The following is a 25,003-nucleotide window of genomic DNA, read 5'->3' as shown; positions in this document are numbered from 1 at the left end:
GTAGAGCTAAATCTATCTGGCGTATGCCTTCGATACAGCTCAAGGCTATTAATACTTGAACATACGCGGGCTTTATTGTCGTACCTCTAGCAAACAATCAAAGGCTCTTTACCTCAGAATATCTCTAGTCCTCGCCAAACCGTTCTGCCAAAGGAATCAAGGATGTCAGTCTCTCATCACATCCCTTTTTTATCCCGAGTTTCTGACATTGTTCTTCATTCTCCAGCCAAGACTGAGGGACAAGATGTGCCACTTTTTTAGAATTGACCACCATTTTCGTTCTCTCCGCCTTCACATCCCCTTTATTGTTCGGACTTGATAGAACACCATGTCTGCTAAGTGCATCGGTTCTTCTATGCCTTTGCTGAAGAACATCGACGTCGATTGTATACAGTGCGGCGAAATGGTAGACGAGTACTTTCTTCTTTTGCCCGTACCTTCGACAACGTGCTATGGCCTGCGTCATCGCAGCGTCGTACTGCTCTTGGGTTTCTGTGATAAGTGGCGAAATAAAAACGACGTGGTTTGCGTTTACAAGATTCAGTCCTGCAGCAGACTCATCTGCAAGATTCAAGACGAGCACTTTTACCATGCTCCTTGCGTTGCTGTTATCTTGAAACTCTCGTATCTTGTCGACATCTGCACTTCTATTCGTGACAACTGCATGTGCTCTAATCTTAGCAGATCGCAGAGCTTGGTGCACCGTGCCAACTGCTTGCTCATTTGGTGCAAATAACACCATCTGTTCGTCCTCCGGAATATCTGTAAGGAGTTGAAGCAAGTGATCTATCTTCTTTCCTCGACCTGTTGACGAGTTTAAGTCCCGTAGAGGTCTTAGATCAGAGGTCTTGATGAGGTCCTCTGCAGACATTCGCGCATCACAGTCTTTGTGAACGCATACTTCACCATCAGCTCTAGAGGTCAAGCATGTTTGACAGACAACATGCCCACAATAAGCTGAGAGATATATCTGCGAGAGGAATCTGGATTTGCGGCATGAAGTGCACTCATGACTTGTGTTGTCTTGGTCTTCAGAGTGAACGGGCAGAATATCTTTAATGGCGTTGGTGAATCGAAGAGACCTTTTGCGGGACACGAGCTCCTGCGCCAGACTACGCAGCTCAGCAGTCTTTTCTTTGAGGTCTTTAGATGGTCTTTTCGAGGGCGATGATGATGATGATGTCGAAGACTTTGCCCGACTGATCAAATGGCGCATATCCAAGGTAGCATCCATGTCCCCTAATGTATGATCGGATGTGATATCCTTTATGAAGACAGAAAAGTGCTTGCTTGACTTGTGAGAAACCCACCCTAACTTGGTAGCACGGTTCAATATTTTCCGGATCTCGGCCTCCGATTCGTTGATAGCATCAACGCGCTTGCGAATGATTCCACTAATCGTAGCATCCTGCTTGCACGAGAGTGCCAAACTCAAAAGCGCCGCTTCACCAGATACCGCATTATCCAGGGCTATGTTGAATCGAGCTGGAAATCTGGACTTTGGCCGGTCCCTTGCTTGCTTTCCTTGCATGTTGCGAGCAATCAAATGTTGCGAGAGCTCTAAATACATGCTGTGATGGGCAAGGCCAAGCTTGATAGCATAAAGAGACTCCTTGCATTGGATGCGATTCAATGCTGCTGAATTTTGTCGCGCAAAATCATCCAGAAATTGCTGTGCTCGTCGATGTCGGTCAGCATGCCAATTGTAAGAGAACGCTTCCATTCTAGCACACATGTCCTCAGTGATGGTCAGGTCTTGCCTAAGCCTCTTTTCTGATAGACTTGATCCCATGTTATGTGCGTATGCGGAACGACCCAAAGTAGCACCTAGCAGTCTCGCGACCTGACAAATATCTGTAAAGTCCCCTAAAGCAGGCGTCCCGGAAAGGGCCCAACGCTTGTGACCTGATAAATTTTCAACAAGCGCATATGCTGATGAGTTCTTCAGATCGCTACTGCAGAGATAATGATACTCATCAATCACAATCCGGTTGAATGTGAATAGATGCAGAAGTGGGAAACCGTATGATGTCCAGTCGTCGGTTTGGCTTTTGCTTGTATACCTAGGCCTTGTACCGCTCTTTACATCCTGGATGGGCGCCTTTGACCAGTCTAGGTTTCTGCTCTTGTAGGATTGGTATGCGCTCCCGTGTTGAGGTTTTAAAGGCACAATTCCCTTGAAGCCTGGTTGCTTAAGGCGGGCCTCTAGTGCCTCTTTCTTGCCTCGCTTGAACAATCTGACTCCCTCTTGCACAAGTTCTTTTACTCGACTTGGAATCTCCGAATTGACATATTTAAGCCATGAATCAAAAGCCCGTTTTTCCTGTTTTGGTGCTAGTTTAGGCATGGCAGTAAAATCTGCAAGCTGCTTAATGTACTCATCATCAGCAAGGACATTCCATGGTACAATGACGACTCGGCTGTTTTGAATATCAGCAATTGTCGTTCTTTTTAGGTCTTCCATGCTTCCTATTGCCCGCACGCCCATTTGAGCGCATTGCGTCTTCCCTAAGAACTTAACGAATTCGTCGTGCCATTGCCTATAGAGAGTCTGAGGACAGACTATTAGAGTAGCAGCCGTCGAGACCAAGCCAAGTGGGACTGTAAGTCCTTGAGGAGGAGCACCGTAGACCTCGTCAATCTCATACTCCCTCTGGATAAGCGCAATAGTCGTGACTGTCTTGCCAAACGAAGGCAAATCAGCCAGAATACCACCGCGGATAACTGTCTTGTACTGAATGCGGACATCTGCTCTCCAGTGTAACTGAGCGTCAACGACTTCCTCAATTTCCTCAATTGTTAAAACCTTCCCCTTTTCCTGATCAATCATCCAAGATAGCGACTTTTCTTGGGACGTGGACAGGTCATGCTTCAAAGAGAGATTACCGGTATAAGGCTTCTGTAATGCGCAGCTGTGTAGTTGAAAGCCCTGAGGAGCTTCACGTGCCGAATCTTCTACATGGTCCAATGTCAACCTCCACGCTGCTGTATAGTCATGCTGGGGCTCAGCATGATTCCGTGCGCGATGTAATAAGGCAGCGATATTGAATCTCATCTGAAGGCGACCCTTGCTACCTTCTCTCAGCACTTGATGTGTAAAAATAGACCTGCGTGATCGTAATCTACGTTCGAATTCTCAATGGCTTCTTCATCCACCTGTGAGATTGCCTCTCCTTTGCCATTGATGCTGTATAACGGTCTAGGGATAGGAGGCGCACAGTCGCACATAGGCTCTAGAGCGCATGCTGTGATGTCTGACCATTCTGAGAAGCCACGTACTAGCCTCGCGTGTTCCAATGCCCATGAATGCGTAGCAAGGTTAAAAGCTCCTTCAACGTCTGGTATCGTCACCTCCAAGATTGGTATTGACTGGTCACAGCGACGGACTTTCTTCGCTGCAAAGGTAGAGACCAACGCGATTGTTCGTTCAATAGGTGGAACAGCGGGCGTTAGCCTCAGGTCAACTCGTTGCCAATTCTCAGTACTCTCAACACTGATATTATGCCATGTTCTGTGGGTTGACCATGGTCTCCATGTAGAAGCGCAACGAGCGATCACTCTGCATGGTCTGTCGAGTCTTGCATGATGGCAACGCTCGCTAAAGATGAAGGAGTCCTGGTGACCAGGTCCTATTAGGTTCGACTCGAGGAACAAATACATGCTTCCTCCCTGCTGTGTGCTTTTATAACAGCTCGACATTGCGGTCCCACAATCCGGCAGTAGCTCATATATGCCATCGAGATTGTCAGACTTAGATATGGAAGTATCGTCTACGTCTAAAGACACTGGCATAGTATCCTTTTGGTAATCTCTGAGACCGAGCCTGCATCTCCATGAGGCCGTGCGATCTGGAGACGCTGTCATGGTGATTGTGCGGCTTTCGCTTTGGGGAATGCGCAAATGCCACTCTGGATTAAGCAATGACTTGCCTACTTCTCCTTGTGCAATGGGCGTTGAAAGCGCTTTTCGCAGTAGACTATTACCCGGTTGATCCGCTGGACAGAGCAAAGACAGGATCCAATTTGCTTTCTTTCCAACATGCAACTCAAGCGTTGCATGGTTAGGGGCGTAGCGTATCGCCCAGTAACCATTCCTTCGCGTGAAAGTCTTCAGATTAAACTTTGTAGAATGAACATTTGCTTCCTCAAGCACACTTATGAGGGGAAGTTGAATTTTTTCATTAAGGGTCCGATAACGACGAGCAATATCTGCCCCGCTTGGAAAGCCAGAAATCTGCAAACGGGCGGGTAGTTTTAGTCGCCATTTGCGCTCAAAAGCCCAAGGCATAAGCCGCTTTTCATGGACAAGAGTTTCTTGATATATGTCTCGGATTCCCTGCGCAAGACGTGCATGCTGTATGATCGCACTTGCTGCATACCTGGATATGTGCCCGTGAGATACGTACTGAGTTCTCGCAGGCACAAAGCCGTGAACTTACTAGAGCATCCCTAACAAGTTGAGATATGTCTATCTTAGACGTGTCTATGGGCAAAATCGTATCCTTTCTCATGTTCACCATCTGGTCCTTTCCAATCGATGCAGGCCTGATTTGCTTAGTAGCCGCAGTTGCCAGAGCAAGGCCATGGTGTAATTGAGTCCCTACGCCGATGAACGCGGAAAGAAGCGAGGCTCCAATAACGGTGGTAGACATTGCATTACCAGCCAGGTCCTGTAATTCCTTTTGTGTCTCCCTTGTAAAATGGAGGTTTTCGTACGGTATGCCCTGTAGAATAAGAAGCTGACTGCCTAGCAGCGCGCTTTGTCTGTTGGTTATAAAATTGTTTCCCGATGGCGTAATGCACGAGACTATACCAAGATTTGGCTTGAATCGATCAACGTTCTGAGACACGTCCCACACTGCCATCTTATATAGCGAGTCTGCGCCATATTTCGCAAGTTGAAGGTGAGCGATGTCAATAGCCTCGCATGCCCTGCTAGACTGCGCTCTATACCAATTGTGATTGGCGATGTCTGGTGGCCGGACTTGCCCAGTTGCACTCCAGTTCGTCACTGGTCGCTTGTTACCCAGTTTTTCCTCAGAACGAATTTCATCGTATCTCAGCCTGCAAAGATTCCAGTCTGTATCCCAGTTCCGTGACTTGAAGAAACGCTGATTGAAATCACCCATTGTAAAGCAGTCCTCATCAATAAGGAAGTCCTCGAAAGTGCTGCTGCAAGGGCGCTCCAATTGAGTCATCGTCGTTTTCCATGTGCTCGTTGCTTTCCGAGAGTCTTTGCCACAGAATTTCCTGTCGACAACAATCATGTACATTCTTTGCCGCGTTTGCGGAAGACCATATAATTTTGTGTCGCATATAAGCCAGGAAGCTTCGTACCCAATTCCGCCCCACTTAACCTTGAGACTGTCCCAAAGTTGGTTGGTGGCCTTAACATTCTCGATAAGAATGACTTTTGGACGTCTCGTCTTCGCATAAGTGAAAATACCCAGGAATGTGTCGCCTGACTCTCCGCCAGCGTCAAGTGACTTCTTGTTGTTGTTAAGAGTCGATAAATCTTTACACACGAATCCAGCAATCAGGAAGTCGATGTCTCGAGGAATAGGAACCTTTGCGCCATAAATAGTGCTTGCAGTTTCGGCTTCCTCATTAATGAAATCGCAGACATCTCGAAAAATAATAGAGCCAGGAAAGTTTCTTGCAATATATGCTTGTTTAAAGCCTTCGATCTCAGCACTAAAGACATGCTCAACATTAAGAGGTTCTTGTCCTTGTAGTTCGAGAGCTTTCGAAATCAGCTGCAGGGCTATAATGGGAGCCTCCGTACCCGACAACATCGTGCCTACTCTGAGCTTGCGTCCAGCGAGACCTTTGAGCGAAGCACTTAACCCAAGATTCAATGCTTTCGACACCATATCGTCGAATATGCTGTCAACATCTGCAAGCGGTGGCAGACTCATATTAATACCTTTTTCATGCTTTGCTTTGCTCGATTTGGTTGCTGATGACGATTTGCCCTTGGACGACTTTCTCTGTGAAGAGTGGATCATGTTCTCTTCGACAGCAAGCTCATCACAAGATCTCTCCCCTTCACTAGGAGAACTTGCGCCATTGTCATCATCTGTAAGAACTTCTGGTTCAAATATAGAATCGCTAAGACTCGATTCGTCATGATCCGAAAATTCGAACTCGGAACCAGAAGATATCGAGAAACTCGCATCTTCCCAGTCAACAGCAGCTTCACTCGTTACCGATTCAACCTCAGAAGATACTGAAGTTGGAAGCCGAGTACTCATACCAACAAATCTAGCGCTCTTGGTAGTCTCATCGTGTCTTTCCGAACTGTCAAATGTTGTATTCTCCAAGGATAGTCCATTATCTGGCATGGAACTATCGTCGCTATCGCTGCTCAGATCTTGGATGACTGGTGGATTAGTAGAGCTGTCCGAAGATAACCACGATATGTCGTTCAAAGTAGCCCGCTTATGACTTCTGCTCTTGTATTTGTTACCACTCAGATCAACTACAGGTGAAGATCTCCGAGGCTGAGGTCGTTCGGTTTTAGGAGTGGACAGGTCAATGACAAGCGGAGCTGTCCGAGGCTGGGATGGTTCGATTTTAGGAGCAGTTAGGTCAACCACAGGTGAAGCTCTCCGATGCTGAGATGGTCCATTTGTAAGAATGGTCAGATCAACCACAGGCGGGGCTGTCCGAGGCTGGGATCGTTGTTTTTTGAGAGTAGTGCGCTTGTTAGAGTGGCGCTGCACTTTACCACCTGAGTTTGTGCCCCGATGATCACTGGGCCTGGTCCATTTGATACCCAGTCGTCGCCAAGCAGGAATGTAACGACCAGAACTGTCATAGAGTGCTTGAGAACTAACACTACGCGTTGTTTTCCTGGTAGGTGGGGTGGGGGCATGAATTGATGGCGGGCTTGAAGAAGGAGTGTCGGCACGAGGACGGCCTGCAATTCCGTCTGGTACAAGTCTTGATCTTTTGGCAGAAACATTAGAAGATGCTGGATTAGGTGATGTTAGCCTATGTACAAGACTTCGTAAAGTTGTGATAATACGTACTATGGCTATCCAGGGCGCCTCTTTTCCTCGCGTTCAGCGGCAAAGCATTCGAATGCACGGCATGTCCGCTTTGTGGGTGACCAACGCTTCCTAACCCTTGGGACAAGGACGAAGTGTTGTTTGTCGAACTCGGCACAATATTTCTTCGTGCTTCGCCATGCGGACGATTTCCTGAAGTTGTGGAAGTGGCACGTCCAGGGTTGGTCAGTCTTCTCCCACTGACGTCCATCTCAGTCGAAATAGTTGAGTGGAGGCATCGACTTAGAGAACAGCTAAACGGAGGGGCTATCTGATCAAGAGAAGATCTCGACGAAAAATCCAACAAGGTTACGAAGAAACTGAAGGAGGAGAGCGGTAGTAGAAGGATGAAGGCGAAAGTTGGAACGTAGAGACTAAAAGTGCCAAGAAAACATCCAGAGTAGACAAAAAGAGATAACCAATACTAAGAGCGAGGTTGTAGGTAAAAGAGAGGAGTCCAAGAGAGAGATGGGGGGTAGTAACTGGTGGTAGTAGTAGTAGTAGAGCACGAAGAGTGAGATCAGTGACGCTTCTTTTGAGGGCAAACGAACCGACAGGCTTAAGCTCCAAGCTTCTCGGCTAGACATAAGAAAACAACAACAAATGATAGAGTAAATGCAAACTCTATCATCATCAATCTGCTCCAAGGCTGGAAAACATCAATCATCGCGTCACTCGTAGCGCGGCGCCAGAAAGCGAGCGCACCAGTGCCTACATTGACACACGAGTTCTATGTAGACAGCCATCGCTGATACTTGCTCCTGCAGAATTACTATCGTGCTCCTCTTTGCAAATGTGGTTCTTCTCGTTTTCATTGCACCTAAATAGAAAGTATAAAACTGTCGCGTCACTCGCGGCGCGGCGCCTGTACGCGAGCACACCAGTACCTGGACTAGCAGACCAGGGCCATGTGCACTACCAAAGCTGAGGTCTGCTTGTGCACAATTGGTATCGTGCTAGTTATTTATATCATCTTCATTTGGAGTTAAGCCAAGATGTTGGAAGTACTTGAATCGCATTTATAACAGTGAGGTTATTTTTAGCGAAACAGCCACCCGGGTATACTTCCTCTTTAGGGCAAGCCACATATATTGAGTACGTACCTCTTCAACGTCTTCGATTGGTAATTCTAGTCGAGGCAGAATTGGCATTGGGGGTCATTGGCGAGGCACGACTTTATAAGGATCTCACGATAGTACTTCCTTTAAGATTTCCGGCTGCTTAAAGCTTGGGTGCCTTCCAGCGAATTTACACGATTAAACCCGCGATTCAAAGCAAACATTGAGCGGTGTGATTCACAGATATTAATCGTCTCTAGTTCTCAACTCAAGGCCACTTCTACCAAAGCACCAATTGCAAAAGACTGAACATGGTGGAATTAAAGAGTCTTCCTGTCCATACAGGGACGTCTTACGAAGACCACTCCGGCATCTCAACCGCCTCGTTCTCCAATCCATACGACGCCCTCATTGAAGCCTGCAGCAACGATGTCGTGAGTAAACCCCTTCCCCTACCAAAAGACCCAATATGATAACCAAAAACTCCAGACCCAAATCCAAAGCCGCTATGCAACCCACAGGGAGACTCGTAACACTCAACAAAAGTCCAAACTCCTCGCCAAAGATTTTCCCGGTGTCAACATCGACCCCATCCTCCTCCGTCTGGAGGACGCAACCGTCGAGCCAAACTTCGTGGACCCTCGTCATTGCCTCGTCTTCTGGGCCCGCCCAACTGAGAAGATCAAGGACATCATCCAGCACGTCCAGCAGGAGCTATTGACCGTTGCACCGAGTAAGAAACCCAAACTGCCATCCAACCCACCCCTTCAATCAGCCATGGATCCATCAACTAACGCCCTCCAGATCTCTGGCTAATGCCACGCCCAAACCTCCACATCACCGCCCTGGAAGTAACCCACTCCAAGCAAGCCCCGGAGATCTCCTCCCTCGTCACCTCCCTCACCTCCGCCATCCCCTCAATCGTAGACTACACCTACGCCCACCGCACGCGGCTAATCAAGCCCACCATCAGCTTCGACGCCTCGGCGCTAGCCCTCTCGTTCGTCCCCGCTGCGGGCGAGAAAGCGGCGTCGGATGCTAAGAATGATGATACGTATACGTATCACCATCTACGAAAGGATTTGTATGCGTTAGTGGAGAAGGCGGGCGTGCAGGTGGATTCGAGGTATGTGGTTCCGTCGAGCCATTTGACGATTGGGAGGTTCATCTACGGGAAGGACTTTGAGGGGGAGGATGGGAGGGTGGAGCATGAGAAGATTGAGGCGTTCATTAGCAAGATTGAGGAGGTTAATGAATGGTTGAGGAGGGAGTTTTGGCCGGAGGAGAATGGTGGGGAGGTTCCTGAGGGTGGGGATTGGATTGTGGGACAGGAGAAGGGGTTGGTGTGTCGTTATGGGTGAGTTCAGCCTGCATTGAGATTTGATGCAAACTAACAACTGTATAGGACGCTTTGGTATGGAGGGGGTCATACGGTCTCTGAGGGCAAAGGGTTCTGATGTGCTCAGGTCAAAAAAGGTGGAGTGGTGATAGAGATGGTGAAGTAATGTCGACCGATGGTAGATTAGACACGTTACACCTTGCACAACTAGTAGAGATAAGATGGTAATTGTGAAAGAGTTTTGTTTTTATTCCGGGAGTACTGCACATCACATGGGTCATTGGCACAGCTGCATGGTACCCTGTACGCCGAAATGCAATTCCCATTAACGCTGTTTGTTACGGGCATACATTGCATCGCATGTCTGCTTTTGAGAGAAGCGGCCTTGGCCATCGAGTATGCTTGGAGAGAAAAAAAAGACTCTTTTGCAGAATGTGACCCGGGACGTACATGAAAACATGACCGCATATGCCCACATAGAAAGGAGATGAGCGCCTCCTTTACCTTTAAGAAAGCCCACGCCAGTGTGTCATGCCGCCCATAATTTAAGCCTCCTCGGTCTCGCCGGCCAACTCGGCACGCTTCGTCTCCTTGCGCTCCAACCTCCTTTCCCTCGCGGCCTTGGTCTTCGCACGCTTGGCGTCCATCTCCTCCTTGAGAACCCTCTCGCGGGCCTTCTCGGCCTTGGCCTTGTGAATCTGATAGAGTGTCAGTCGACGAGCGGGGAATGGGGAAGTCATGATGTCATGGACAACGTACGTGCTCAACGAGCGCACGCTTGTGCTTGAAGGTGTTACCCTTGCTCAGGTGGTAGAGCTCGTGGTAGAGGTGCTTGTCGATCTTTCCGGCGGCACGGTACTTGACGAGAAGACGGCGGAGGACTCGGAGACGGCGCATCCAGAGGATTTGGCTATTGGCATCCCACATCAGCATTCGACTCCAAAACAGAATTTATTTCGACTTCCGTCGTTTCCGTTCCTCTCATTGTACTTCTGAGAATCCCGGATGGCTTGGGACTTCATACCTGGGCATACGAGCATCCTTGGTACCCTTCCTCTTACCGAAACCACGGTGACGGCCGATGCGGCGAGCGGCGGTGAGCTCCCGAGCGCGGGCACGCGAGTGCATGGTGACGGGCTTGCGGATGATGAGGCCATCGGAGACGAGCTTGCGGATGGTCTGGCGGGAGTTGGCGTTTGCGATCTCGTTGACCTCGTTGGGGTCGAGCCAGATCTTGCGCTTTCCGCAGCCGACAACGGAGGCCGCAAGGCGCTTCTGCGTGCGGAGGTTGACCCTAGAGAAGATTTCATGTCAGTATGAGAGTCGTCTGGAGGCTCATTTTCGACATCGTGAAAGGGAATGTGCAAAGAGGGGTTTTGCCACGCTGCTTCGTTCACTGGGTCGTCCTGGCGGTGCGAGGGCCTCCGCGAGTGATTCGAATTGCGTTGTCGACGAAGGCAGGAAGGATTTGAGGTCGTTATTCTTACATTTTGGATGAGTGGTCGGCTGTTTCGCTGGAGTGGTTAGTTGAAGGTTCCGGCGAGGTTGTATTTTCACAACGAAAATGGTGTGTCTTCACGGCCTCGCTAATCAGCTGCCAAGCGCGCCTTTCCGCCTTAGCACTAGCTCCGAACACAAACGCAAATCCCCGGACATTCTACGCACCTCAGCACCGTATGCAATTATGGAATTTTGTGCAATCTGAATAAACACACTGGAATAATATATTTCCCTCCGCTGTGAGTGTGAGTTTGAGTGAAAAGTTTGAGTTGTTGTGCAGGAAAAACAACTTCCGCACTGTGCGTCTATTCATTTCGACTCATTTTGGGTCAAAATGGATGTCATCATAGAGTCTCGTGACATTCTTTCTTTGTGTGGCAAGTAGACCGATAACAGACATCATCATCCAAATTAATATCAAAGTGTTCGATAAGTGAAAAAAACCATAATCATGATTTTGTATGTACTGTATATATCCAATTGGCTACCAAGCCTATGTTCTATTCAAGTTTTAGATCCTCCTCATTCAAAATGCCGTACAATTTTTCGATTTCCTGTCCGATAAGGGTGAGGTCATGTGCCAGTTGACCAGTGACCAAGGCTATCAACCAATCAGCATGCATGTAACTACAAAGGGGAATACTTCAACTCACCATAAGTGTAGAGCAACTCATAATCCTCGTCTTTCGTCAACGCAATGCCCGCCTCGGTTTTACGGAACTCATAGACCTTAGCTAGGAGTCGGTCTCTAGTGTGTTCAACGTTCGGTAGCACATCGTTAAGTGGATATGCCAATTTCATGGACGATGCCATCACTTTTCTGGGTCAGCGCTTGTAGTAATGCCGGGAATATTGTGACTCACCTGAAAACAAATGGCTAATTCGCCAACTCAGCTCCGTCCATTCCTTTTTAGTATATTTCAGAATCTCCTTTTCGCCCTCGGTCGCCTTTAGGTCTTTCAAGATGACCACATTCATTGCGTGGAAGCTATCAAGCATCCTAGCGGTGGCCTCCAAGATGACACGGAAGTTCTTCTCGGGGAATGGACCCCGCAGCTCGAATTCAGAACTGGCGGAATTGCATAGAGTATCCAGATGAGCCAGGAAATGACGCAACTCAAGCTCTTCACGGACGGAGCAGAAGGATGCAGGTGCTCGATTATCCTCGAGATTGCCCTTGAGTAGCTGCTTGAGAGGTCCGCGCTTCCAGATCAAACTCATCTTGAGCCAGAGCAAGGACGTCCCCTTCTTCACCTTGCGCCTTGCGGAGATGGGCCAGATGACTCGGGTCACAATGATACCCCAGATGCATCCAGTCATGACAGCCACCACTCTGTGGAGTACAATCTCCCATATCTCGGGTGAAATACCGCCCTCATCATCGTCGTCTTCTTCATCTCGGACCGATAGCGAGTAGGCATATAGCGCAGACAGGTTGTAGGTCAGCATGATGAAGCGTCCCATAGGACCTTTGCCCTTGCCGACGATGATGTAGAAACATTGAAGCGAGACGAGCCAGCCAAAGAAGCCCAGCACCCAAGGATTGTCATCCGAGGCGATCCATGCTATAATAGCGAAAACAGCACCAAGACATGTTCCGAAGAAACGCTGGAAGCCAGTGGTGTTGGAGGCACCAATCGTCATTGAGCACACCAACATGTAAGATAAAAGACCCCATTCACCCCGCCAATGGCCGTAGAAGTCTCGTGTAGATGGAATGAAAGCCCACATGGCGTACAAGACTGATCCAATGCCGACCTTCGCGGCATACTTGACATCGTCTCGTCGGAAGACACGGAATGCTTTCCAAATTTGATACTGCGTGGATATCTCGCCTCGTGGCTTTTGCGAGAGACTGTTCGTAGGCAAGAGCTCTGTGGGGAGGCGTTGGATGGGATTGTGTATTTCGTGTGAGTAGCTCTGCTCGGCCGTCTCGTCAACTAGACTGGTCTCCTCGGAATCATCGTTTGCCTTCTCTCTCTTCGAGGAGAACCAGCCTCGCCAGAATCGTAGCCAGTTCCAGCTCCTCTTCTTTGGGAAGCTATGAGCATTTTCCTTCAGCTCTTCAAGGACATCCAAAAATGTCACCATGTCTTCAGCGAAGTCCTGCAGAGAGGAACTAAAGTACCCGCAGCTGGCAGCAACCTCTTCGAAGTCAGCAACAACCTCGACTGAGCCCATCTTGTTAGAGAGCTTGTTCTTGTATACAGCGGCCAATGCTTCGGACCTTGCGCTGGCGAACAATGCATTGGCGTCGACCAGACTGTAACGGAAGTGTTCGTTAATGGCAATGAGATATTCAGGTCCAGGTCCAAACGGCAATTCCTCCAGAACCTCTCGTAGCGTATATGCTAGGGACTTCATAGGGGGCCCCAAGTGAGCAATGAAGATAGAAAACATGTCCGCAGCAGTCAAGTTCGAATGCAGACCATGTGGCATCGACATCGAGCGGCCCAATTCGGGCGTTTCAGATTCCGAGTTGTATCCTGACGATTCCGGGCGCTCATCAATGGAGGCGAGTATGCTGCTACGTCTCTCCAGAAGGCTTAGGCTCGGCGAGAGCATCGCCTCGGGGGTTTGGCTTTGACTTTCTGGAAATATGATAGAACTGGGCTTACTCAGGGTCGGTATGTCAAGACCCGAGGGAGTGCGCGTCGATTCGGATTGAGCGAGCAATGTGAATTGCGTCTCTGCGGCGCTTCGTAGACCACCAATACTCTGAACCAATTGTTCCAAGCACTTGACCAATCTTGCTTCGATCTTGTGTTGCTCTTCTGTCCCGAGAATGTAGTGTTCATATTTCGCCTCTCCCATATTCTTCACCAAGGTCTTAAACGCCGCCTTGCTCTGGCTAGATGCCTTCAAATACGCAGGGTCCTTCAAATCCTGTTCATACCCCGACAAAAAGCTTCGTGTAATCACCGTGAGCATCTCTGCCATAGCATCCGTAGCCTTAATGAAAGTATCCCGAAACTCGTTCCGCGCCGATTGCGGCCGGATGCATAGCGCGACCGCAGACGAAGCAATCGTTCCCATGATGACCATCTTCAACACCTGCCAGACTTTGTTGTACGAGAATTGGCCATTCTGCACCGCACCCTCCTTTGTCAAAACGGTGATGAGCGCTAGAGAAGCCAACGAACACGCGACGTTCACGAGGGGGTTCCCCAGCTTTTGTTTCGTCCATCCGATGAGTCCCAAGCCGCCTCCACAGAACACAATGAGCACAATGACGTGACCCAGGACGAGAAGATCCTTATGTCCCAGGACGGCGGACACGGCCATACTTGAGAACGACACCACAGCCGCATACACAAACGCAGCAAACGCAACCAAGATCGCCTCAGCCATGCTTCCGGCCGTCCGCGCGGGGTGGAAGTACACCGTAACGGTCGCGACCATGTGTTTCCCATCATTCCGACCCAGCAGCCCAGAAATCGGGGGCACGAACGTCGCCAGACTGCCCAGGATGTACGCGAGGGAGCACTTGAGGATGTTGATGCCGACGGGCGAGGTCGCGTACTTGTATCCGCGTCTTGCCTTGCTCTTGCAGTACTCTTTGCAGCGGTCGATCTTGCCCAGCTCGCGGTGGCGATTCGGATCGCTGTGGTTGCCTGGCGCGAGGAGGAATTCGGTCGATTCGCTGGATGAGGGGCGGGCTCGGCGGAGGGTGAAGGCTTTCTTGACTCGTTCGCCTGTCCTTGGAATGACCATTGTCGCTGTGCGGAGCTGTCATTGTGTCAGTATGGAGCTATGATGTCTTCGATGGAGAGCTTACACTGGGCCGCGCAAAGCGGCGCGAGCCCGACATTTGCGATGTCTCGCTCATGATGTCTGAGAGAGACGCCAATTACGTCCTGGCGAAGTGGAACGACATTGTAGTTGGGAAAGTCAGGAACAAAGCATATGTCGTCAATGTCGAAAAGCGATGGCCATCAATGAATATGGTTGACGCGCCAAGCCCTCACCAGCCACAATGTAGTCATCATGCAAATGTACGGGGAACATTGAGACGGGGCAATTGTTTCAAGGCCATACGTTGGTATAGAATTAGAAATAATCATGAAACGAAACTCATGCCGTTTTCTTCGCAATTGTATATCCCATCAATGTTGACGTTCGAATACGGTTGACCCATGTCGATGCAAATACGCGCCGTGATTGGACCAAAAGCGCTAGCGTACCTCTATCCACTCAAAGACCTGATTGCTTCACTTGTCAAGCTACCGTGACCTGACTCCACACTGCCCTATCACGACCTTGGACTGAACTTGAACTGAACCAGGACTTGGACTGACAAATCGAATTAGTAACAACAAATCCACATCATTGTGAATAGGCGCGTACGATGGAGGAAGATGACATCGCGGCCGCAATGGGCTTCTCCTCCTTCGGAGGCGCGAAGAAGCGCAAGTTCGACGCCACAATTTCACCCAAAGCGAAGCTGGAGGGAAGCGGCGCCAATTCTACCAAGCTGGGCGTGAGAACCACAGCCCAGTCGAGCGAGGGGCAGGATTCAGTCGAATCTAATCAACAAGACGGCACATCTGATGTGCTTCCAACAACCGAGACAGCACAAGCCAACCGGAAAGGAAAGCAGAGACAGCCGCCACCAGCAACAGGACTGGCAGATTTCCTCAACCGCGGCCAGAGTCTGCCAGACAAGCCAGCAGATGCGCCCGCACCTGCATCAGCGCACGACGGACAGGCCGCGAATGATCAGTCAGAGATGGTGTCGTTTGGTGGACCACCTATTTCGAAAGCCGAGTTGAGTGCCCTCAGGCGTGGTGTTGCGAATGAGGAAGGCGATGTTGCATATTTCCTACCAACCTTCATAGAAGATCCGTGGGAAAGACTTCAGAAAGCCTGAGGTCGATCAGTCTTGTGGACGCCAATGGCCAGCAACGACACTGACGCCAGTCCAGGCGAATCAAGAGCAACCATCTTTCTCCCTTATCTCAGCTTGAATGAATCAACTCAGCAATCCAAGGAGATCACTTCAGAGGCGTTTAATGATACCATGGTATCAAGATCACATTATGTAACAATACCTACAAAGATACAGATCCGAGATAGTTTCTCGTCCCCATCAGTAGCCTAAATCTAATAAAAAATGAAACATACTCATAACACTCCAAATCAAACAACAAGACAAGTCCTCAGTACAATCAAAGCCGTATGATAACATTAAAAACATGTCACATGTCCAGAAAGATCTAATTAAACATTACAACGCAAATGCACTATTTAACATCCACACATCACCTAGTCCACCAACCACACAGACTTCAAAACACCTAGATCTAGGCCAGATGTAACAATTCATCTTTACACACACCCATCTCGTTATTGTGGGGAACGACAGTAACTTATGTGTATCATTGGATGAATATATGACGCCTAATTATCTAAACCACCGAGCATTCACTCCACCACCAGCAGCCCACTCCCTCACCATCCATCGAAACACATTACACCACCCAAGATCCCACAAAACCAAACATAATCCCCCATTCACAAGGACCCAATTCGTTCCAAAACCCCTTACTCCCCCTCAGCACTCGCACATACACGCATCACAAACCATCACAAGCAGGAGGAAAAAGCAAACGCAGCCAACGCACACCAGTCGACGCCATCCTGCATGACAAACCCAGCAAACCCCAGCGGCCCGACCCGCCGGCGTCAACTTAGGCGCGCGGCGTCCGCGTCTATCTGAGCCTTGCAAGCTATGTGGGGACGGACGATTGGAGTGAGGGTAAAGCGGCGAGACGCTGAGGGTAAGGGGTGGGGGGATCCGGGGACGTGGACTTGGGTTTTGGGTAGGGCTGGGGATGGGGGAGTGGGTTAGGGTTGGATTGTGAGCATGCGGGAGCGTTTTTTGGTCCCTTTGTGGTGGGGAGGGGCGGTTTGGGGGTTGGATTCTGGGGGGTGTGGGATTGAGGGAGAAGAGAGGAGAGATTGTGGTGGGTTAGCTGGCGGGATATCGCGAGTGAAGTGGAAATAAGGTTGCATTGATACTGTGAATATAGAGAAACACACCGCCGCCCCTGAGCGCTAATGATGATTTCGGCAATATTGAAATGGAAGAGACAAGGATGAATGGGAAGGTAATGGCTGTATGTCGAACTTCGATTGTCATCGTATAAACATAAAATGGGGTTTGTCATCAACAAGTGTGGAAAATTTTGGTTCTCGAGAATTCGTAAAAGACCGGGGTATTTCGTCAGAAGAGAAAAGAGAAAACAAAGGATGAAGAATTGAAGAGGGGAAGTTAGTAGTCGACGGGGGCGGGATATCGTCGCTGAGCAGACTTGTATTGGTCGGGATATTTGCGTGCAGCCCGTTCGTTCAGCGCACTACAATCGTACATTCGTCAGTAAAAGGTCGAAGACAACCTTTAGTTCGGCGAGAGAAACAGCTGAGAAACTTACTCTACTCGCTTCTGCGTCCATTGGAGATCCTTCTGCACGTCTTTCGCGGCCCGCATGCCGTCTGCAAAATTTGACCTCACACCGGCCAATCGTCGCTGTGCAAGGGCCTGGAGTTCGAGGAGTTCGCGGTGCTTCGCGTTGAGTTCGCCGGAACTGTCTTGGCTGTCAGTTTTCTTATTCCACAGTTGTGCTGGAATCTGCAGAGTGGCGCCGCGAATTCGAGAATTTCACTTACGTCTGCGCCTGCTTCGCAAGGCTGCGATCCAACGGGACTGGGTCGAGTGCTCCGTTCAGGCGATTGCCCATGTATTCCATAAGATCAACTCCCGTGGTCGAGGCACTGGAGTCGTAGTCGCTTGCGCTGGCGGCATAGCTGCTGGATGTCGCAGATGGCTCGTAGGACGCAACACCAGAAGTGGTTACGCTTTCAGGAGCTTCTGGCGGAGAGACAGAGACTCTTACGTAGCCAGCGTAGCCATGGTACGGGGGATTTGGGTAGTAGCCAGGCTTCTGTGGCATGTTGATGGGCAGGGAAGCCGAGGGATGTGTGGGGTAGTAGGCGTGTGTTGCAGACATGATGACGAGGTGAGGGTATGAATTGGAGAAGGTGGTAAGTATGAGAGTGATGACAGAAAAGTTAAATCACAGTGTGATCTGAGAGAGTACAGAGTGATAAGAGGTGGTATCAGTGACTGATCAATGACTGGTGAGGGCTTGGGCCAACTTGGAAGCAAACAACGGCAAATAGGGGATATCAAGCCAAGTGAAGAATTTGCTATTGAAGTGGAGTGGAGGAAAAGGATTCAGAAAGAAGATTCATCTTCAACCCTCTTCGAAGGGCCTTTTATACCTCAGTCGGCAGGCATGGGGGGTATCATTCTGGATGGGGGGCATGGCATTGACCCCATTCATCCCGCAGTCTTGCTTGAAAGTCCCCGCTCTAGCAATGAAGGAGGTGCATGACCGAATGTCCAGTGAGACCAAATCCCGCCTGAACCGAGCCTAGAAAGCATCGTTAGTCTGGGCTGGAGGGGATTCCTTAGACTGTAGGCCCCAGTCGATCCAAGCTGTCGATGGCGATAGCCATGGCGATGGACCATTGCGGGATCGTAGGAGTTGGCCGAGGGCTGGCCCATTGGTCCAGTGGCAATGGCCCCTAGCGGATATGAATTGCAAGATTAGGCGTTTGTATGCGAAGAAAAAAGCGGCCGGAAGAGAATTGGCGTTGCATTACTGTGGGAATGGAGGGTAGGCAACGAGCACCGGGCATCATTTGCAGCAAAGAACGAGGTAGATTAGAGAGCAACAGACGAACGAACGAACGATGAACTGACCAACGGCGAGCATGGAGAGCAAAAGCTAAGGGCGGCGAGGCATGGTAAGCGCAGCAGACGCGAAGGGCCGGTGGGAAGGCCAAAAGCAGCGAGGGCAGAGCAGTAGGTGCATGGGTAGTATGGCTGATGGGCATGCTAGGTGTTGTCAAAGTTGATGCGTTGGCTCGACAGCACGCCAACGCCTTTGGAGCAGGCAATCTGGAGGAGGCAGGCGAAAGAGGATGACAGCGGGGCCTAGGGCCTGCATAACCCGCGGCGGCAGATTATGGTAAAAGAAACAGCGAATTGAAATTGCAGATTGTGCAGATTGCAGGAAGGACAACGTTGATAGACATGGCATGGCATGGCATAGCATAGCATGGCATAGGACCTGGCTGGCATTGCATTGCATGCAAGACGGATGATGAAGAGTTGATGTCTAGTAGCAAGTGACCGGGGGGGCGTAGCCAGCCAGGCAGCCAGGCAGATGGATGGAAACGCAGAGAACAGACAGACGAGCAGACGGACAAGGCGATAGCGATGATGACAGAGACAGAGCGACGGAGCCGAGATGGATGCTGTAGCGTGCAATAGCGTTTTGAAGTTGTTGAATCATTGGCTGGGTACCTTGATAGTGCGAGCGAACTGTGTAAACCTCATCAGGTGGGCTGGGATAGCGTTACGAGATGTGCGAGGGGTAGATGGCATTTTCGTGGAGGATACGAAGTACCGGAAGTTGGATTATTTCATATATCAGACGACATCTGGAATCATTGAATGGATCAATAGATGAGACATATGGCAAGAGGATCACATAGTGGGGATGAACAATTGAATTGGGTGAAGAGTAATAATTATGAGTGGTAGTGGATGGGAGTTGAGGTTGAATGGATGGAAGGGTGGAAGGTGGAAGGTGGAAGGTGGAACGGCTTCGGGCCGAGCCAAACCATTCTCCATCCACCCACCACCCTTCACCCATCAATCCCAACTACCTAACACAACGACTAAACCTCCTTTGGGAATACTTCCTTATACTGTATAGACAATGTATCTTAACAAAATACTTCATGCCGATCCATACATGTAAAGTACAATCTCGTGATGTTCTTTCCAGAATCCCCATCATCGTCATTTTCCCATTACCCCTCGCTTTGCACCCTGCGTCATCAACACCTCCATTCCACCATCCATATCATCTCCCCAAGACCTGGGCTTCAACTCCCCTTACGAGGCGACTTTCTAGAGTGAAGAAAAAAAGCCACACTCTCCCCTCGACCATTCCCCTCATTGGATCCATCGCTATGAACACAGCATCCTCGCCTTGGCGTTTGATACCCTATTCCTGGGGTCCGCGTTTGATGCCCTACGACATCCTCCCATCCCTGTCAGACCCTCGCAGCCATTCGTACCACCCACTCCATCCGACGTTTCTCTCGCAATTGCATTTGTCTGGAGCAAAAGGTAACCGTTCATGACTGCATGCTAGCCGTAGCCGCATTCTTTTCCCACCCTCCCCAATACCCAATACCCAATAGCGCTAGCGGTGAGAAATAGATACTCTCGGACGTAGAGAACACCCATCAGTCGTTCCACCCTTACCGGACATCAGGTTTACCCTTTTCTCAGCTTCCTATTCTTGACATGGGATTCTCGTGGATTGAGAGAATCAAATGCTGTCACACCAAATGTGCTGCTACTGCTGCTGCTGCTGCTGATGCTACTTGCATATACTCTATTGCCGTGTGAATTCTTCAGCTTGGGCGCCTGGTGTGCCTGTCTCCGGATGCATGAACACTCCCCTCCGATGGCAGTCTACCTTGGACCCTCCACAGCTATCATGCTGATCAAACGGCAGCGGCGGTGGCGGCTGCTTCGTGGTGGAAGTGTCATGCGTTGATGGCGTTGCTTGACTCCCTATCCCTAACCCATCATTCACATTACTACGAGGTACCTACCTACAATCCAACGTCCTAAACATCAAACAAACAAGCACCACGAGCAACAAACACACCCACGCGCTCACAGCCCGTTCCCAACGTCAATCACACCAACCCACCCGTTCACAAACCTCCCCCTCGGCTCCACCCACCCCTCCACCTAGTCGTCCGCGTAAGAAAAAAGTGCATGCGTGCGATGTGAACGTGAGATACTTCGTACGCAGTAAAGCCAAACATCGCGCCCAACGACCCGTTAGCGCCACGCAGCGCATTACACACGCAACGCGGCCCCTGTTCTCCACCCCGTCACCGTCGTACAGAGAAAGTAGTTACATGCAAAGTACAAAGGCCCAACTAAGACGAGACGAGACGAGACGAAGCGAAACGAAGCGAGACGAGGACGATTGACGCGGAGGCTAAACTACCCGAATGGTGGGTGGTACGTAGGAAATGTGGTATGGCTTGGCGGGGCGGTAAGTTGTGTGGTGTAGTGTAGGTGTTTTTGGTGATGATTATGTCTACGTTTGTCCTTTCTTATTTTATGTGGATATTTTAAGGGAGGTTGATGTACGGAGTATGTTTCTTTGTGGGGGAAAGAGAGAAGAGAAGGGTATGGTTGTGGGACTCGGAATAGATATGGATCCGAAATAGATACTCACGAGGTGTTGCGTATATGCATGCGATGGAGTAAGGGAGGGAAAGGGAAAGGGAAAGACGAAGTCTACTTTACACTGCTGCATTAACGCAGGGGATCGGAGCACTCGCGTGCCTACCTAGGTACTTACCTGCATATGTATCATCTATGTTACCATGTATCTATTCCGTGACCGTACATTGGAAGATTGATTCCAAAATAAAGAGACAAATGATCTCCGTTGTGTATGTGAACACAACATCGTGCTTCCAGTACACTGGAACAGCCGCACTTTTCGAATAATCACACGAGATGTTAAGACACTAGTAGTCAGATAGGGAGCACAGCGCACTAAACAGCTTTAAAACGCTGTGTAGAAATCGTTTCTTTTCGTACTACTTCGATTGAAAATCTATTCCATATGGTCACGGCCATCGTTTGGTTACAACTCCCCCATCGCCCTCACCTCACCTCACACACTTCCCCACGCAGCTGACACGGAACCAATCGAGCACAAATCCCTGGTCCCCTCGGGCTCCCGACTCTTTGGTCCCGAGTCTTGTGCTCGGCATGGCGTGGCATGGCATCGATCATAGATGCCTGTTGGCCGCGATCTGGCTCGAAATGACCCTTGCGAAGCGACCTGGCACATCGGTGTCCTGCTTTGCCGTCTCAATACCTGTCAAGATCTTCTTGATGCCGACGCCCACTTCCTCGCCTGCATATCTTCTGATCTCCTCGAGGCTGCCCGCGATATCCTGATCTGAGAACGCGCCGGATTCAGTCAAGACTTTCCTAAGCTCATCCTGCGTGTTGACGTTCGGCACCGCAATGTCGGCATCGAAGCGGCTGAAAAGATCTAGCTGCGTGAGCACCGTACGCTCGGTAGTCGTCGCGAGGACGAGTAGTTTGCGGCCCTAATAAGTCACAATACCGTCAGCACATTCCCTTTCTCACATCGCGCCGCCGGGGGCCCTGTCTCATTACTCACCTTGGGAGGTGCCTTCGCAAGGAGGACCTTCAGTGCCACAAGCACCGTGTTGCTAAAACGGGGCCCAATGGGTACCCAATCAACGAGTAGCTCGATATTGTCGATTAGGATAACGCTGAGCGGGCTCTTGTACGCGTCTCGGAATGTCTTGTCAAGCTGCTGTACCTTTTGCATCTCGCTAAACCCGACCATGTCTTCGGGTGACACCAGTTTGATGAAAGGATATTCTGAGTTCATCGCTATGTCCGCTGCCAGCGCCGTCTTCCCGCTTCCAGGTGGGCCATGCAGGGCCACTGACAGGATTGGCGTCGAATCTGGTTTCCGCACTTGATTCACAAACAGCTTGCCCTCGTTGAGGATCTCTTCAATGTAGTCAGAGTATCTTATGATGCCACCCCGGATGCACTTGCCGAGCTCTTCTTCGGCAACGCCGAACAGTGGCTTGACCTCCTCGAGAGCCTGCAGGAAATCCGCCCGATTGACCTTCATGTTCTCGACGTCGGGGTTGATTGCTGCCATCGTTCCGACCTTGATATGTCGGCTAAAGGCAAAAGACGATGCTGCCTTTACAAGACCGTTGATCTCGGCACCAGAAAAGTTCTTGGTCAATTTTGCCAACTCGGGAATGTTGACATCATTATCTATCACTCCATTCTTCTTCATCTTTGTGGTGTGAATGTTGAGAATCTGGGCTCGGCCATGTTCGTCAGGTAGACTGATTTCCATGTGCACCTCCAGACGGCCAGCTCTGAGGAGGGCCTCATCGATCATATCCATTCGATTCGTCATACCAATGAGCAGGATGTTGTTAAGCTGGTCTACACCATCCAGCTTGGAAAGCAACTGGTTGACCACACTGTCGCCAACACCGGTGCCGCCACCACTGCTTCCTCGCTGCTTGCAAACAGCATCTAATTCGTCGAAAATGATGATGTGTAGTCCACTCTCATCGCCCTTCTCCTTATATTCCTTCTCTGCATCTGCGAATAGCTTTCGAATATTCTCTTCGGACTGGCCGACATATTTATTAAGAACTTCAGGGCCGTTGATAACTTTGGGCTCTCTGGCGTTCAACATCTTTCCAATCTGGCGAGCGATCAAGGTCTTTCCGGTTCCTGGTGGGCCGTACAATAGAATACCGCGGACGTGCTGAATACCAAGCTTGTCCACCAAGCCAGGGGGGAAGATACGAGAGGCAAATGCTCTTCGAAAAATGGCGCTGAACTCGGTATCAAGTCCTCCAATGCCCATGTCCTCAAACTTGAAACCTGGCTGTACGATAGAGTTAGCTGCAGGCCGCCTGTTGGACGCCTTTAGCTTAATCTCAGAACGTGCATCTTTGAAGAAGTCGATCTGGGTCTCATTCGTCAGAATACCTCGAGCCTCGGGATGTGTTGTAGGAGTGGCTGAATCTGTGTCCGGCTTCTCTCCAAGATTGACAAGTTGTACTGTGCGTATCACTAGACGCAGATAAAAGCTGCGAATGTCCATGATAAGCTGCTGTCCAGGAGCAAGAATCTGATTCTGGAAGTTCTTCTTGAACTGTGCGGCAAGCTCATCCTGATCGTACGGGGTGTCAGTTGTCTTCTTTCCAATGAAACCCACTTCCACCTCTATAGATCCTAGATAGGTCTGTCCACCCTGGCTAAAAGCGTCATATGGTTCCACATTCACGATATCTTGCGGGCCTAGAGTGATTCCGGCCCAAGTTCGCTGGGTATCCGTGAGCCCGATCTCGCCTGGATGACAGCTCTCTGTAGGTCGAGCGGACAGTACGTATCGGCCGTTCACAACTACGTAGATATCGGAGCCATCGCGGGACGGGGGAAGGTCATGGGGAGAAACGGCGACCCTACGAACGGTTAGTCTGATACTTGCTCGAACAGAACCGAGGGTACAAATGCCTTACAGGTTGCCGAATATGTATGCGTTTCCACCAGGACTCTTGACTGGCCTCAACGAAATGCGTGGTCCTCCTCCACCACCTCCCCTACCAGGCGGAGGACCCCGGGAAGGCACTTGTTGACCATAGCCCGGCGCAGGTGAATCTGAGTATCCTGTCATTCTAGTGTCGTATCCTCCTCGCTGTTGCGGTGGTGGTGGCTGTTGCTGCGTTGGCGGTCGACCGTATCCGTCGCCGCGCTGAGGAGGACGGGGTGAACTGCCGGGAAGGCCGGGAACTCGGTCTCTATTGAACATGTTGAATAGGATTGACGAAGACTCGGTGTAATCTAGGTAGAGAAGCTCTTAAATCCAAAATCGAAGCTGCCACGTAGTAGATGTAGCAGAAGGCAGCAGCCGAATGCCCCACTAAGCTCTTGTCTTTGGTTCTTGATCCTAGCGTGAGACAAGAAGTCGTCGTAATGCAGCAACGGATCTTGCAATAAATTTGGCTGGTATGGTGTATGCTCCTGGTCTGTAAGAACTCGAGCTGAGTCTGCGATTGCGGGATGGTCGCCGGAGGTCGTTACGATAGCCCAAGAAGAATATGCAACGACGGCGCAATTGGGAGAGATCTAAAGTCGTGAATGAGAAAGTAAGTCTCAGATAAACGCGTTCTATGAGAATATAAATCCCAGATATGTAAAGAACAACAGTAAGAGGTATAGTTATATGATGTGAGGTTGTATCTGTTCCAGAGCTGTTTCGGCGATGGACGCCGCACAGACCATTTGCCATTCGTAACTGCTCCGTGGCGCGGGGACATCTCCACAGTAGCTCCTCTACCCTACCATTACAGACAGGG

General features: G+C 50.0%; 9 protein-coding genes across 9 annotated transcripts; 4 read left to right on the top strand and 5 right to left on the bottom strand.

The window, feature by feature from the left end:
• Positions 1-124: 124 nt before the first annotated feature.
• On the bottom strand, positions 125-6,343 carry BU24DRAFT_443367 (uncharacterized protein; the record flags this gene model as incomplete). Its single annotated transcript, XM_033530583.1, has 7 exons — positions 125-3,067; positions 3,127-3,245; positions 3,276-3,493; positions 3,524-3,976; positions 4,013-4,293; positions 4,379-5,895; positions 5,926-6,343. The coding sequence occupies 7 exons, from the start codon at positions 6,341-6,343 to the stop codon at positions 125-127; spliced, it is 5,949 nt and encodes a 1,982-aa protein (XP_033380365.1).
• A 1,940-nt stretch (positions 6,344-8,283) lies between these two features.
• Positions 8,284-9,611, top strand: BU24DRAFT_267804 (uncharacterized protein). The gene is made up of 4 exons (XM_033522568.1): positions 8,284-8,543; positions 8,599-8,842; positions 8,914-9,466; positions 9,515-9,611. Exons 1-4 carry the CDS (start codon positions 8,421-8,423, stop codon positions 9,564-9,566), a joined length of 972 nt encoding a protein of 323 aa, XP_033380364.1. The 5' UTR covers positions 8,284-8,420; the 3' UTR covers positions 9,567-9,611.
• Positions 9,612-9,613: 2 nt separating this feature from the next.
• On the bottom strand, positions 9,614-11,196 carry BU24DRAFT_375391 (uncharacterized protein). The gene is made up of 4 exons (XM_033524595.1): positions 10,936-11,196; positions 10,473-10,742; positions 10,208-10,358; positions 9,614-10,146 (listed from the first exon to the last, which is right to left on the bottom strand). Coding segments are annotated over exons 1-4 (576 nt in total). The 5' UTR covers positions 10,938-11,196; the 3' UTR covers positions 9,614-9,993.
• Positions 11,197-11,382: 186 nt separating this feature from the next.
• On the bottom strand, positions 11,383-15,036 carry BU24DRAFT_425842 (uncharacterized protein). The gene is made up of 4 exons (XM_033528835.1): positions 14,727-15,036; positions 11,812-14,677; positions 11,602-11,763; positions 11,383-11,549 (listed from the first exon to the last, which is right to left on the bottom strand). The coding sequence occupies exons 1-4, from the start codon at positions 14,775-14,777 to the stop codon at positions 11,449-11,451; spliced, it is 3,180 nt and encodes a 1,059-aa protein (XP_033380362.1). The 5' UTR covers positions 14,778-15,036; the 3' UTR covers positions 11,383-11,448.
• Positions 15,037-15,180: 144 nt separating this feature from the next.
• On the top strand, positions 15,181-16,079 carry BU24DRAFT_425841 (uncharacterized protein). The gene has a single exon (XM_033528834.1). It carries the CDS (start codon positions 15,297-15,299, stop codon positions 15,816-15,818), a length of 522 nt encoding a protein of 173 aa, XP_033380361.1. The 5' UTR covers positions 15,181-15,296; the 3' UTR covers positions 15,819-16,079.
• A 157-nt stretch (positions 16,080-16,236) lies between these two features.
• BU24DRAFT_267754 (uncharacterized protein) lies at positions 16,237-16,636 on the top strand. Its single transcript, XM_033522567.1, has one exon. It carries the CDS (start codon positions 16,342-16,344, stop codon positions 16,594-16,596), a length of 255 nt encoding a protein of 84 aa, XP_033380360.1. The 5' UTR covers positions 16,237-16,341; the 3' UTR covers positions 16,597-16,636.
• A 586-nt stretch (positions 16,637-17,222) lies between these two features.
• On the bottom strand, positions 17,223-17,958 carry BU24DRAFT_353034 (uncharacterized protein; the record flags this gene model as incomplete). Its single annotated transcript, XM_033523760.1, has 3 exons — positions 17,223-17,307; positions 17,383-17,535; positions 17,618-17,958. The coding sequence occupies 3 exons, from the start codon at positions 17,956-17,958 to the stop codon at positions 17,223-17,225; spliced, it is 579 nt and encodes a 192-aa protein (XP_033380359.1).
• Positions 17,959-19,664: 1,706 nt separating this feature from the next.
• On the top strand, positions 19,665-20,289 carry BU24DRAFT_267719 (uncharacterized protein). Its single transcript, XM_033522566.1, has one exon. It carries the CDS (start codon positions 19,763-19,765, stop codon positions 20,168-20,170), a length of 408 nt encoding a protein of 135 aa, XP_033380358.1. The 5' UTR covers positions 19,665-19,762; the 3' UTR covers positions 20,171-20,289.
• Positions 20,290-21,639: 1,350 nt separating this feature from the next.
• On the bottom strand, positions 21,640-24,866 carry BU24DRAFT_375381 (vesicle-fusing ATPase). The gene is made up of 3 exons (XM_033524594.1): positions 24,167-24,866; positions 22,258-24,109; positions 21,640-22,183 (listed from the first exon to the last, which is right to left on the bottom strand). The coding sequence occupies exons 1-3, from the start codon at positions 24,454-24,456 to the stop codon at positions 21,857-21,859; spliced, it is 2,469 nt and encodes an 822-aa protein (XP_033380357.1). The 5' UTR covers positions 24,457-24,866; the 3' UTR covers positions 21,640-21,856.
• Positions 24,867-25,003: the final 137 nt, after the last annotated feature.

This window comes from Aaosphaeria arxii (genome assembly GCF_010015735.1).
Source record: "Aaosphaeria arxii CBS 175.79 unplaced genomic scaffold BU24scaffold_8, whole genome shotgun sequence".
In the NCBI taxonomy this organism is placed as follows: domain Eukaryota; kingdom Fungi; phylum Ascomycota; class Dothideomycetes; order Pleosporales; genus Aaosphaeria; species Aaosphaeria arxii.
Note: the sequence above shows the minus strand (reverse complement) of the source record. Positions and strands in the feature narration are given on the sequence as shown.